The sequence below is a fragment of the Neltuma alba genome, unplaced genomic scaffold, assembly GCF_004799145.2.
Source record: "Neltuma alba isolate B1F8T4 unplaced genomic scaffold, ASM479914v2 tig00011737_pilon, whole genome shotgun sequence".
NCBI classification, from domain to species: domain Eukaryota; kingdom Viridiplantae; phylum Streptophyta; class Magnoliopsida; order Fabales; family Fabaceae; genus Neltuma; species Neltuma alba.
In genome coordinates, this window is record NW_021636365.1 from 133,819 (window position 1) to 146,512 (window position 12,694).

At 40.2% G+C, this 12,694-nt stretch overlaps 3 protein-coding genes across 3 annotated transcripts; 1 reads left to right on the forward strand and 2 right to left on the reverse strand.

Moving 5' to 3' along the window:
• Positions 1 to 48: 48 nt before the first annotated feature.
• LOC114717447 (uncharacterized) lies at positions 49 to 2,533 on the reverse strand. Its single transcript, XM_028902581.1, has 3 exons — positions 1,523 to 2,533; positions 1,199 to 1,391; positions 49 to 800 (listed from the first exon to the last, which is right to left on the reverse strand). Exons 1-3 carry the CDS (start codon positions 1,940 to 1,942, stop codon positions 247 to 249), a joined length of 1,167 nt encoding a protein of 388 aa, XP_028758414.1. The 5' UTR covers positions 1,943 to 2,533; the 3' UTR covers positions 49 to 246.
• Positions 2,534 to 9,161: 6,628 nt separating this feature from the next.
• On the reverse strand, positions 9,162 to 10,372 carry LOC114717464 (uncharacterized). The gene is made up of 3 exons (XM_028902603.1): positions 9,930 to 10,372; positions 9,701 to 9,817; positions 9,162 to 9,459 (listed from the first exon to the last, which is right to left on the reverse strand). The coding sequence occupies exons 1-3, from the start codon at positions 10,299 to 10,301 to the stop codon at positions 9,385 to 9,387; spliced, it is 564 nt and encodes a 187-aa protein (XP_028758436.1). The 5' UTR covers positions 10,302 to 10,372; the 3' UTR covers positions 9,162 to 9,384.
• Positions 10,373 to 10,615: 243 nt separating this feature from the next.
• LOC114717454 (histone H2A variant 1) lies at positions 10,616 to 12,411 on the forward strand. The gene is made up of 3 exons (XM_028902592.1): positions 10,616 to 10,704; positions 11,153 to 11,269; positions 11,786 to 12,411. The coding sequence occupies exons 2-3, from the start codon at positions 11,156 to 11,158 to the stop codon at positions 12,080 to 12,082; spliced, it is 411 nt and encodes a 136-aa protein (XP_028758425.1). The 5' UTR covers positions 10,616 to 10,704; positions 11,153 to 11,155; the 3' UTR covers positions 12,083 to 12,411.
• The last annotated feature ends 283 nt before the right edge of the window (positions 12,412 to 12,694 follow it).

Consider the following 12,694-nt stretch of genomic DNA (forward strand, 5'->3'; position numbering starts at 1 on the left):
CTAGCACTTTTAACAAAAAGAAAAAAAGGCAAACCCCGTAGTCAGCTATAAGCAAAGAATCGAATTATGAAATTTACTATAATCATATATCAAGTTTTATTTAATTCATTCATATCAGTAAAGTAACTTCATCCCCTTACATAAAAAGAGAAGGGATAGAACTGTTACAGCTATACCATTTTGAGCTCTCATCTTAGTTAAGAAAAAGAAGCCGAAGAAACAAAGTAAAAATCAAAACTTCATGTTCTAAGGGTTATCCAAGACTGCTGCCAAGCCAGTGACGATGTTTGCCCCAGATCGGATGCTCTTGGGCATCGGCGCCGGAGGTTTCCAACCTGCGTCCACCGTCGCCTTACCGTCTTTCCCAGAAGACTCAGGCAAAGAAAGCACAGAACCACAACGCTCATCATCAGCAGATTTCCCTTCGCCATTACTCAGCCCAAACTCGCTGCTTCCAACCAAAGGCAGATGCTTTCCCGACGTTTCTTTCATTTCGTGCGACTCAAGCTTAGTGGGTGTGGTTCGCGTGTAAGGAGAGAGCCATTTTGCTTTCATATATTCGGCTTTTCTCCATGGCGGGATGTGCATGCCCTTCTTCTTCAGGCTCTGTTTAGCTGCCTCCGATACGATAGATATGATGCTCTGCAATCGATCAGACTTGCCCACGAAAATGCAGGGCAGAGTTTGGAGAATCGTCTTGTACGTCTTAGTTGACCGAGCAATTTCAAATTCTGACCTGAAATCGATGTCTACAAGCATTCGCTCGCCCTCGATGATCACGTCAATGAATTCATATTCGCCTGTGGAAACAGTATTCATTAGAATTCTATAAGCTATGTGGAAACACAATTTGTTCTTGATTTCACTGAATTTCTTCAATAAGCGAACAATTCATCTGAAAGAAATCGATTCCCACTTCTGCCACCGAACATTAAACAATCAATGATTAACAATATTTTCCACAAAACTTGAATAAAACGACTAGTTCCTGGTGAATACCAGAGATTCATGTCAAAATCTCAGGATCAAATGATACCGAAGAGAAACGCTTTTCCCATTTGAATCGAACTTTCTCCCGTTATGGAGTACAGTTATTTTCCCCCCAAAAGAAAAAAAGAGTTCGAGTCTCCCACTTATCAAACACAGCTGAAAAAGCTTTCAATTCAAAACGATGACAAGAAATAAAGGGAGATAGTACCTGCTGGATAGGAGGAAGAATTTTCCCAGCGAGATTTGCAGATTGACGCATCATATCCCATAGCCAACAACCCATCAGATACAAGCTTTCGGCAAAAATCGTCTTTACGCTTGCAGATCTTATTCTTCTCAACTATCTTAGCAGCGTCTGCGAGCAAATTCCTTTCACAAACACTAGCACAAGCCACCAGACCCTATCCATATTAAAGAATGAAAGTAATTTAAAAATAATTTTTTATTCACAAAGATAAATCACCAACAATTTTTTTTCCCAGAAAAATGCAGAACGAGGTTCTCAGTTTAATCTCTTAGGAAAAAGGGGTACCTTCAGAATTTCAGACGCTTCAGCAGTCGAAGAATAGTTGGAGTCACCAAAACTACCGAATACGTCGGATTCATCGTCAGAGCTATCATCACCGTTTCCATGGAAGCAGTTGCAGCGGTTTCTTCCGCACCTGACGAGAGAGGATTGCTTCTCGTGATTCTCCTCGATGAAATTCTGCACCATTTTGGCCAAACACACCGAACTCGGTTCAAAATCATTGGAGTCGCTAAGAGCGTCCTTGGCTAAATGCAGCTCCTCGCCGCCGACCCTTTCCGCCGCAGAATTTCTCAGAACACCATGGAACTGGCGCTCAAAGAGTCTCTTCAATCGCGATTTGACAAGAGGCTTGGCCTGCTCAAGCCTAGGCCCCTCTGCATGTATCTGAGGATCGATCGGCTGAATTTTCATTGGAAAAGGCATGACTCGAGAGTCTCAGAATACTCTCAATTCCACTATTCCATTTGTAAACCGCTAACTGAATTTTCAATTACTCGGGAGTCAAAATACACAACTACCAAAAGCTAATCGAATCTCTAAAACACAGTAAAACCAACTTTCTCGTTTCTCCGCCTACGAGTACAAAATTTGAGGACGAAGAGAGAAACCAGACGATTCACACAAAATCAAGATGGCAAAAAAAAAAAAAAAACAATGCACTTCAGTAGAAAACTCGGGACACAGAAACTAGAGCAGGCCCTCTTTAAGTTCTCCGATTATTATATAGTTTTAATAGACCTCGGTTTTGCGGGAGATGGCTTGGAATAACTTGAAAACTCTGCTAAGTAAAGTCGCTTTTGCTTAGGGTTTCTACGAAATACGGCAAGAGCTCCGAAATAAGCGACGCCATGAAGTCAGGCGAATCCTCAGAAAATCAAGGAAAAAAGCGACGTGAAGGCACCCCATTTCCACCGGCTCGCCAAAGGCATTCTCCGACGAGTCACCGGCGACAAACGGGGACTGAAATTAGAACGTCTGTTCTCACCGGGCGCCAAGATGGCTTGTTCGCGAGGCGAGGATAAGACGAAGATCAGAGGGCGGAGAGTATTTAAAGGGAACGAACAGGCGGGGGTGGGAAAAAGATGAGCAAGGAAGAAGGGGCCACGGGCGAATCCTACGTGGCAGACGCAATGCCCGGCGGAGCGGTGTACGTGTCGATATCAGGTTGCGCCACTAAGGTAGGGACATATAATATAAAACACCGAAACTACCCTTGGCGTACTGGAACACCTGATGCTGGGGATACGGACGATTTGGGAACAGCGATCACGACGGTGGCATGGGCGAGAAGGAACAAAAATGGCACGCCCTTTTTTGGGGATTAAGCCTGTGGGATGGTTCGGTGTGACTAGAATGCCCTGGCAGTGATTGGAGAGGAATCTGAAACGGAGGAGGGCAAATGGGTCAAGTTGCAGAGTCCAGATTGTGCAGATAATGTGCAGTGCATAGTGGAGCTACACTGAAAATGTGTGGGGGAGTGTGAAGTGAAGGAAACGGTGGTCAGAGAGTGGGGAGATGGTGAGACGAAAATGCCCCCGGGAGACAGAGGACATCGGATGGTTGGTTGGTTCAGCGTCAATGTCATGTTTAAGAATCTTGAGGGATGATGTGGGGAGGTTGAAAATATGATACCTCCGGAGGTGGAAGTTGCGTGTGGAGGGGGAAGGAATGACCACGACTGTAAATGGAGCGAAAGTAGGAGGATAAATGATGGTGGGGCCCTGAAGGGTATGGATAAGTGCGGGTAGGGTAAGGTAGGGGCAGCAGACGAGGGGTACTAGGGGACTTTCGCCTCTGGAGTTCGCAGTCTGCAGAGTGGATATTGTGTGAAAGTTTGGGGTCCCAACAGCAGTTGGGGCTTTGGCCAAAAAAAAAAAAAGTGGGGGGCCCATGCTACCCGAGAGCACAGGGCTGTTTTTGGAAACTAATCCGCTTCGCTTTTTTCAAAGTATTTCTCTTTTCCAGTTAAATTAAATTAATTAAAAAGAGAGAACGTTACAAAGTGTTCCCCGTACAGTTTTGTTCTGACCTTTGAAGGGTGTTAACGTTTTCTTACCCCAAACTCAAACCATGCGATGGTGCCACGCGGGTTCAATACCTCGTCCTCGCCCGTTCGATTCGTTCTCTCCGGGGGAGTTTTTTGGAAAAATAAAAAAAGGCTCGCTTCGATATGAGCCCCGGTCCGAAGTCCACTCTCAGTTATGGTGAAACTCAAGTCACTGTCCTATTTTCGGATCACATATCCTTGAAGTCTCATATGCTATATATTTATATATATATATATATATATATATGGGTGTGTGTGACTGATAAAAATACAAATTAAACTCGCGAGAGAAGGTGAAAAAATGTGATTATCATGAAAAAAGTCAAGTTATCAATACATGAGCTAATATAAAATACTCCTCTGGTCCTTAATATATGACTTAATTATTAATTTGGTTTTGGTTTTAAATATAAGATCCATTTTTCATATTTATCAGTTTTATCTAAATTATCCATATAGATACACTCTCTCAGCTATAATTAAGTAAAAGAGGAAGAGGAGATATTGAGAAAGATGATTACGGTGTTTTAAGAAAAATGTGTCACATTTCTTATAATTAACTAACTTATCTAACTTTCTTAATCTAATCAAATTAGTTAAATAGATGCTGTATTAAGGACCAGAGGAGCATGAAATTTGTTACAAGTTTTCATCAATTAATATGATATGATATGATTTAGTACAAGATCAATCGATGTGAAATGTGTGATCACATGAATCTGCTGGGAGCGATAAGAGTAGGTAAAGTATGATGAAAGGTTTAGGTTTAAACTTTAAACCCTCATGTTGAAAAAAATATGAAAAGCAGTAAAGCAGCGTTGGCAAAAGCAGCAAGAAGACGTATTTACTGGTGTATAACAATAAAGTGTAAGGTGAGCGGGCAGAAAATAGGGGGACGTAGGGAGAAAGAGATGCTGGGAATGGGTGATTGGGGGGCGAATGAAGGAAGAGGGCCCCACGGGAGGCAGTGATGTCTTGGGGGAGCCCACGACAGAGAATGTGAGGCCCAAAACAATACTTGATCTCTAGTCTTACTCCCAGTGGCCCATGTCTAGCATATGGTCCAATTCTCTCCACACAAACACTCCCAGGCAATGCTTGTCAAGTCCTGACAAATACACCGCATCCTCTTATGAGTAGTTTATCGCGTTTGAACTTACAGTTGAAGATATTATTGCACCATGTCAAATGGAAATGAAAACATAACCCACAAACAGGGAGACTTTGTTAGTGGGCAATCTGTAAGTGATTTTTGAACTTAAAAGACAGGATGTAACCCTAATGAACCCTCCAGGACCTAACTCACCTGAACTTCTTCTTACAAAAAAATGGAATGAAAACACGTGCCAGATACAGGTGTGGTTATAACTCAGAATCACGTATTGAAATTTAAGCCAATCACTAGATTAATGGAGACAATATTTGAAGTGCCAATAAACTAAGTATAGTATAGTTGAATCAGGTCAGCACAATCGTAATTAAAATACTACCTTCAGTCTTTAATATAAGATCTTGTTTGATTCTTATTTTGGTCCTAAATATAAGACCCTAATCCATTTTGTCTCTCATATTTATATATTTTTTTCCAAGGTAGTCCTCCTAATAATAGTTGTTCTAGCCAACACACTTAATTAGCAAAGATATTTTAGGAAACACAATATCTATTTATTACAAATAACTAACCTAACTTCTTTTTTTAATCTTTTTCAAATTAGTCAACTAGCTCTTATAATTATGATCAGATGTAGTATAAAACTCAACTCAACGGTCTTGTTCAAAGCTCCTCAGAAAACTGGTTAGGAGACGAGTTTACTAGTTTGACCGATTAACTGGCTCAAAGTAGTATGCTTGGAATGGAAATAAGTCAGGTGAGGGGGAATGTTGGGTCTGGCCTGGGCTAGGGCATTGAAATGAAATGGTAGCTGCAGGGCTACGTCCCTCTGGTCCATCCCCGTATTATAGGCACCCTTCTCGCACTACGTGGTTGGCCCTCTCTCTAGTTAGTAGTTATCAATATCCGGTGTCCTTCCACCCCCCAAAAAAAAAAAAAATTGGTGCCCTTATCCTCAACCCCCGCTCGCTTGGATGATCACAGACCGTTAACCTCCTTTTTCCAGTCACCCTCCGATCCATCAAGTTTCCCAAAAGACGAAAACACCTCAAGGTACAATCACGAGCCCAGTTCCAATGATCATGACCGTGTTATTTTTAATATGCTGACTTATTAATTGTGGTCATTAGGTCGTGATGGGGGTTCAATTAATTAATATGCTGGGGCCGGTGATGTCCTAATGGGCTGGCCCAGTGGGCCAGGAGCGGCAAGGACAAAATAATACGGGGACAATTCGCGGATAAATAGCTTATGCACAATAATGAGCCCTTCACAACACATCAACTCAATCACTTATCCAGTTGGCAACTGCCCTCCTGGTTCATTCTCCATCCATTTATACTAATATCTTCTCTCTTTTAGGCCAGTCCTTTTTGTTAACATAACGTTTGAAATTAAAAAAAGAAGAAGACATTTTTCTTTATTTACTATATCCTTATATTCGACGATTTTAATTATAAAGTAAGAGAGATGATTATGGAGACAGTAGATAAGAAAGATGAAGGCGCTGTTAAAGAACTTTTAAAAAAGCTCAGGCGTACTAAATATATATTTGAAAATGGATGCTTTTTTTTTTTGGGTGAAATGAAAATGGATGCTTTAAAACATGAAAGGAGAGATAAAGGGAAATAAAAGGAGTAGTTTTATAGTGAAGTGATGCGTGTCTCCATGGTAAGAAGAAAACTGGAACGATTGACGCGTTTTGCGCTGCACGAATGGCAACAAAAGAACGAGTCGGGAGCTTGACGTTGGGGTTTTATGAGAGTGATGGGGACTGATGCTTGACTTTTTCCAATCTGTAATATGGTTCTCAAAGCATATTCCAAACAGGTTAGGTTTGGAGCATAACACAACAGGGTCATCACTAATGGGTGCTCAGCGTAGCTTGTTAGCTCTTTTTTTTTAGCCCAAAAAAAAAAAAAAATTCCTGGAAGATGAATAATTGTTCAATAAGCCTTGGGTCCACTGGTGTTAGGACCATCATTTTGAAACGTAGCAGGTTGTTTCTGCGTAATATGCCCGAGAGGAGGTAAGCCACAAGTGCTGTAAAAACAAAAATAGTAAAACTAAATAAAAAACGTGACGATTTGCTGGGAGAAGAAATGATTTTTTTTTTGGGCCCATACTCAGGGACATCCTCTGAACTCAACTCTTCATGGAGCACGCATCATGGGTCCGAGCCTGCCAACAATGTCAAAATTGTCGATTGTATTGCCTTTGGGATTTTCTTTTCTTTTCCTTTTTTTAAACAAACGTTGGTTTTGGATTTTGGACTGAGGGTACAAATGCCTCCGTAGTTTTTGACCCTTGTATCTGTATTCTTTTCCAGCTCCCAGGGACATTTTTTATCTTTTAATATCTACTGCTTTTCATATGTTGATTTCTACATTTTAAATCCATCTTCTTTAATTTTCTTAGCATGGTCATTTCCTTTTTAATCACTAAATTAATTTATTTAAATTTAATATAAACCATGTTGAAATGTATGCTAAAGAGATGAATAGATTTTAAAAAGGTAAATTTTGTAGCCACAGCGTTTTCGGTTTGACTTCGATTTCTCCTGTTTCTGACAGGGCATATATACTTTACCCCAATTCGCATCACAGCGAGGGCTTTGGGAGGCCCACGATCCGTCCGATCAGCCATAGTTTGGGCTTGACTACATGAAACCTGAAAGCTAGAGAAGGATAAGGCTTCCGCCGGTGAAAAAGCTTAACGCAAAAAAAGAATTTAGGTTTAAAAGTGTTTGTTTTGTTCTAAGAAGGGGATAGGTTTTTTTTTTTTTTTGGGGTGACACACTAGAGTATCCCTCCACTCAAATAGTAGGAAACTAATCTCTCAGGACTTGCAGAGGCCCAATTATGAGAACTATCCTCCCAAGCATGCCAGCTTGATTCCCATCTTGCAACGGAATTGAACCCGGGAGTGATAGTTAAAGGACACAAACCCTTATCTATCTGTGCCCACGTGCGTTGGTATAAGGGGATTAGTTTAGAAGAAAGGGTTGGTGAACCAATATTTAAATTTCTATCAAAAGAGTTACTCATATTTAGTACTCCTCCGGTCCTTATTATAAGACCCAATTTGACTTTTTATTTGGTCCTAATTATAAGACCCAATCCATTTTCTCTCTTATATTTATGCATTTTTTTCCAAGATAATCCTTCTAATAATGATAGTTTTAGCCAATATACTTAAATAGCAAGGATATTTTAGGAATAATAACACTTATTTATTATAAATAACCAACTTAATTTACTTCCTTAATCTCCTCAAATAAGTCAATTGAGTCTTATAATTAGGACTGGAAGAGTATCAAATAATGCCATCCTTAGGAAGATACTAGTGTCAGGGAAAAGAAGTGTTGTTCTCACTCTTTCAGCAACTGGGGCAAAAGTGGATAGCAACTCTCACATCACTTTCATGCCTTGAAGGAGGTGGCAAAGTGAAAAAGAGTGGCGACCTGCAGCCCCAATATTCAATTGCTTCGTAGCTCTTATCAAGTGCGGCCAATTGATTTTCAGTTCCAAAATTTCCCACCACCTCATGTTTCGGGTGTCAAAGGTGTGCTTGGGATGGAAGATGAGAAATGAGAAGAGATTTGAAATTGAACCTTCTTCTTTTGTTTTGTTTTTTCCCCCAAATACCGGGCTACAGAAAAAGCATGCAAAACAACACAATTAAGTCATATCAGATCTCAAAAAATCTCTGCATTCTAAAAGGGTTCATGAGCAAACTAGTCGGTGCATTTATTTGCTTCTCTGCATCAAAGGTAACCGTCCAAGGTCATATTAATAAAGTTTCTCAACCCTGATGGGGGTGGGGAGGGGAAATTGAACTTCACCTGTTCAGAGTTTTTTGACCTTGAAGCAAGAATACAAAGACATCACTTTTTCAAATATTGCTGTACTAGCACCACTTTCAGAATCAACTATTGAATTGAAGGACTCTTGCGTCATTTATGAATCAAATCCATCATCAGTAATCAATAAACGAGTTAAAACCAGTAATCTAATATAAGTTCTTTTAATAGAGTAACTTAAATGCATAAAACTTTTACAATCTTCGGCATGAAATTCATTTATTAGTATTACTATGTTTGATATATGGCTGAGAAGGTATTCGCATGTACTTGAGAATATTACCTCGGACCAATTGGTCTGAGAGGTGAAGGAGGGCACAGGGAAGGACGAGGACAACAATATGAGTCGGAAAGTTTTGCACCAACATAATGCAGTTTCCCTCTTAAGCCGACGCAGAAACAGTAATGAAGTAGGCAAAGCAGATTGCTTGAAATACTCCAACTCTGTCATAAGTTGGCAAAAACCAAAAGTTGGAATAGCGTCTGTAAATGCTGTCCATGATGCTTTTTTTTTCTCTCCCCCCTCTTCTTGTTTCAGAAGTACGGCATCTTATCATATTAGAAACAATTTGATCTCTGGTTGAATAATGATTATTACGTTATGACTTGGTGATCTCTTATATTAAGTTAATCAGTACTCTTTCACTTTGTATATTAATGTGATTTCACAAAAGTGTTTGTTTTTGAGCAAAACCCAAAGTTAGATAGAGAAAGGCTGAAAAAGGTAAAAGGCATCTATTATCCAATCTGGGGAAGGAAAGGTTGCTTGAGTCATGAGAAGAGAAGGTGTGAAGCAGATGGCAGCATAGATATGAAATGTTTAGATCATGAGACCCTTATCCCTATCAGTAGCCATCCCTCCTGTCTTGTTCCTCAGCTTCTTTGTTAGCAGCTTGAACGGACTTGAACCACAAATATCCCTGTTTTCAATATCAACTTCAATTAGCTGCAGCATTGGACCAATGTCATTCATGGCTTTCTCATTCTCAACTAATGGTCTCCGCATTTAAAATCACCAAATTACATTTCCTTTGAATTCACCCTAGCAGTGTTCATATTAAGTTGAAACTGACTATTATTTATAGGGTTTAATTTTTCTTGGATTCCAAATGAATCAAAGTAATATATAACAGATAGATAATAACGATCAATAGTACTCACCGAGAAGGGAATGCCAGTGAAGGTAAAGAATCCAAGCAGGGGAGCATAAAATACACTGTCGGATGTCAAAACTCCAAAAACTGGCCTTTGGTTCACGTACTCGAATATGGAACCAATCTGCAATTAGAAATCAAACAAAGAAAGCATATTAACGAACGACAATCATACGACAAACGAAAAACCGAAAATGCGAAGGACAAAATATATGCTACAAAATGCAAAAGCTTACAGCGGCAATGGCGGTAATAGCAGACGCCAGTAAATAGACATGGAAAGGGATGGCTAATCCTTGTTGGGAAGCATTGTTGTTGGCCTCGTCCCCAGCCCAAGGTGGGGGTTCATCTGAATCTGGTTTGGCCCACGAAGGGATTGTCTCTTCTGACTTGCTCGAATCTGCAGAGCCTTGCGTCCCACCCACCACCACAATTCTATTCGACGATTCCTCCTTCCCAAACGCTTGACGGTTCCGAATCGTAGTCCCCAGAAATATCTTTTGTTGTGGAACAACCAACAACGTTGTGTGCTGGGATAACAAACATTGCGCTCCACAACTAGGAGCGCTAATTATACTTGAATTTGGAGAAAATAAGGTCGTAGTCATGGCTTCCGTTCAGATCTTCACCACTGGAATATATCTTTACTGGGATGATCGCTCATCATGCTCTGTGTAAGTGAATGGAACTGAAAGTTGGCCGCTTCAGGAAGATGTGGAACCAATCAAACCTTATCCAGATTTTTGGGCTTTAGAGGTAGAGTAGGCCCATTTGATGGATGGGCCCGTTGGGCCCGTGTTGCTTGGGTTGAAAAGTTCTTTGAAATTGGAATGGGAAAATTTTCCCACGCAAAATTGACCGCCATTTCTACTGCAGATTCAAAACATTTGAATCATATTAGGCTATTCGCATCTGTCCGGTCCATCCCCATCTGGCATTTGGCGTGCTCTTGCTATTGACTGCCCAACCGCTCTTCTTGCTTCTTTGGCTTTTTGGCTCTCAAACTCTCAGGTAATTTCTCTTCCTGGCTAAGGTCCTCTGGTATGTTCGAGATTTCATTTTGGTGCTCACTTTCAAGATTCTCTGTAATGTGGATTTGAACTGCATCATTTCTTCATTTGCTTCTGGCATCAACATTTCTCCTTTGTTCGCACAAAAAAAGTTGAACCAGACCCTCAATTCATTGCTTCTCTTTCCTTTATAGCCCTTCTTTGTGTTCGATCTATCATTTTTAGGTGCTGAATTGCTCCCGTTTATGCACAAGTATACCGTGACCTCTCTTTTTAACGGGTTTTCATGTCTACTCTTGATTTCCCTGAAATATCTTTGCCGTGTTCTGAGGAAGAAATTGGTGTTTTCTCTTTTCTTCATTTGTTTGTTCTTTTCTATAGATCTGTACGTGTCCCCCTCGTTTCGATTTGTTTAAATATATATTTTTATTTTTACGTTCAATATTTAGGAAATGGCGGGAAAAGGAGGCAAGGGCCTTTTGGCTGCAAAAACCACGGCTGCTAACAAGGACAAGGATAAGGATAAGAAAAGGCCTGTTTCCAGGTCATCCCGTGCCGGAATCCAGGTAACCTACCTCTCCTTTACTCTGCTTTCATCTGTATTAAATTATCGTCGTGGCTACCAAGTTATCCACTGTAGCTGGGATTTTTGGATAGTTTAACGATTTGACTTTTGTCTCTAAGCGTATTGTCTTTCTCGGTGGTCTGCACTCTTTCTTGCTAGTATGTTGGTAAGATATTTTATAGAATTCATGGATCGTGGATTTGTCCTGCCTCTGCTTTTTTTGTTCGTTATTTTATTGGGCGGTGGTTTGGGTGATGGCCGAATGAGTGCCACAGTGAAGTATATTCGACTGTTTCTTGGTTTGAGTGAAAAAATTGAGGCCATTTAAGATAAGTGTTGACATACACAATGCTAATTGAACAATAAAACAATACACTTATTTTATTTTTTTAGCATCTATCTGGATTACCTATTTCCAGTATTAAATGCCTCTTGGAAACGATGGGATTATATTCGATTTTTTCTTGTTTACCATTTGTACTCTGACGTCATACATGTTTGCGGGGTTGGGGTGTAGTTTCCTGTGGGTCGTATTCATAGACAGCTGAAACAAAGGATCCAAGCAAATGGGCGTGTTGGGGCTACAGCTGCAGTTTACTTGGCCTCCATTCTTGAGTACCTGACAGCTGAGGTTCTCGAGCTTGCTGGAAACGCAAGCAAAGATCTGAAAGTGAAGAGGATCACACCTCGGCATCTGCAGCTTGCTATCAGAGGAGATGAGGAACTTGACACCCTTATTAAGGGCACCATTGCTGGTGGGGGTGTCATCCCTCATATTCACAAGTCCCTCATCAACAAGACCTCCAAAGAATGACCATCTTTGTCCTAAATTCTCAGCTTCTATGCCTGTTTTCTTATCAAGTTCGATTGTGCTCATTATGATGACTTTAGCACAGTTACTTGTAGCGTAGGCTGTTTAATTTAATCCTTTTGTCTAGAACTGAAACGGTAGTGTGTAAATGGTCATGTGATGATCTGTCCTTTAACTAGAGTTGTAATTTGTAATGCTGTTGGATGGTTTCATAGGCATTTACGTTGGCCATCGTGATTCTGTAATATGAATTCTGCTCATGCTTATGGTTGTGTTTAGAATTTCTTGGTGTTGTTATTAGTCGAGAATGTGGGACAGGCTTCTGATGCGCAGCAGAGCAACCGTCAGTTTGATAAAATTAATTTTCGTCTTAATTTTGGAGGGACATAATCATAATATTGATGTCCTATTCCAATGTGAAACAAATTTAAAGGCTTCACGTTCCTTGTGTATATATCAGTTTTTCAAAATAAAAATTAAACAGATCTAAATTATAATGTGATTCTTATAAAATAGTGATCAAAATAAGTTAACCAGGTAAGTTGGCATACTACTCCAAAGACGACCATGAGCAACTTAATTTTTTAATCTTTATCTTTATTTTTTGCTTGAAGG

What these genes read in the sequence shown, in the direction of transcription:
- LOC114717447 (XM_028902581.1), bottom strand. Translation starts at nt 1,942, where the DNA reads ATGCCTTTTCCAATGAAAATTCAGCCGATCGATCCTCAGATACATGCA. An exon ending in AAGCGTCTGAAATTCTGAAG is followed by an intron (nt 1,392 to 1,522) that starts GTACCCCTTTTT and finishes TAATATGGATAG; the next exon opens with GGTCTGGTGGCTTGTGCTAG. An exon ending in TTCTTCCTCCTATCCAGCAG is followed by an intron (nt 801 to 1,198) that starts GTACTATCTCCC and finishes CTGTTTCCACAG; the next exon opens with GCGAATATGAATTCATTGAC.
- LOC114717464 (XM_028902603.1), bottom strand. Translation starts at nt 10,301, where the DNA reads ATGACTACGACCTTATTTTCTCCAAATTCAAGTATAATTAGCGCTCCT. An exon ending in CTATTACCGCCATTGCCGCT is followed by an intron (nt 9,818 to 9,929) that starts GTAAGCTTTTGC and finishes TTCTAATTGCAG; the next exon opens with ATTGGTTCCATATTCGAGTA. An exon ending in TCACTGGCATTCCCTTCTCG is followed by an intron (nt 9,460 to 9,700) that starts GTGAGTACTATT and finishes TATTGAAAACAG; the next exon opens with GGATATTTGTGGTTCAAGTC.
- LOC114717454 (XM_028902592.1), top strand. Translation starts at nt 11,156, where the DNA reads ATGGCGGGAAAAGGAGGCAAGGGCCTTTTGGCTGCAAAAACCACGGCT. An exon ending in CATCCCGTGCCGGAATCCAG is followed by an intron (nt 11,270 to 11,785) that starts GTAACCTACCTC and finishes GTTGGGGTGTAG; the next exon opens with TTTCCTGTGGGTCGTATTCA.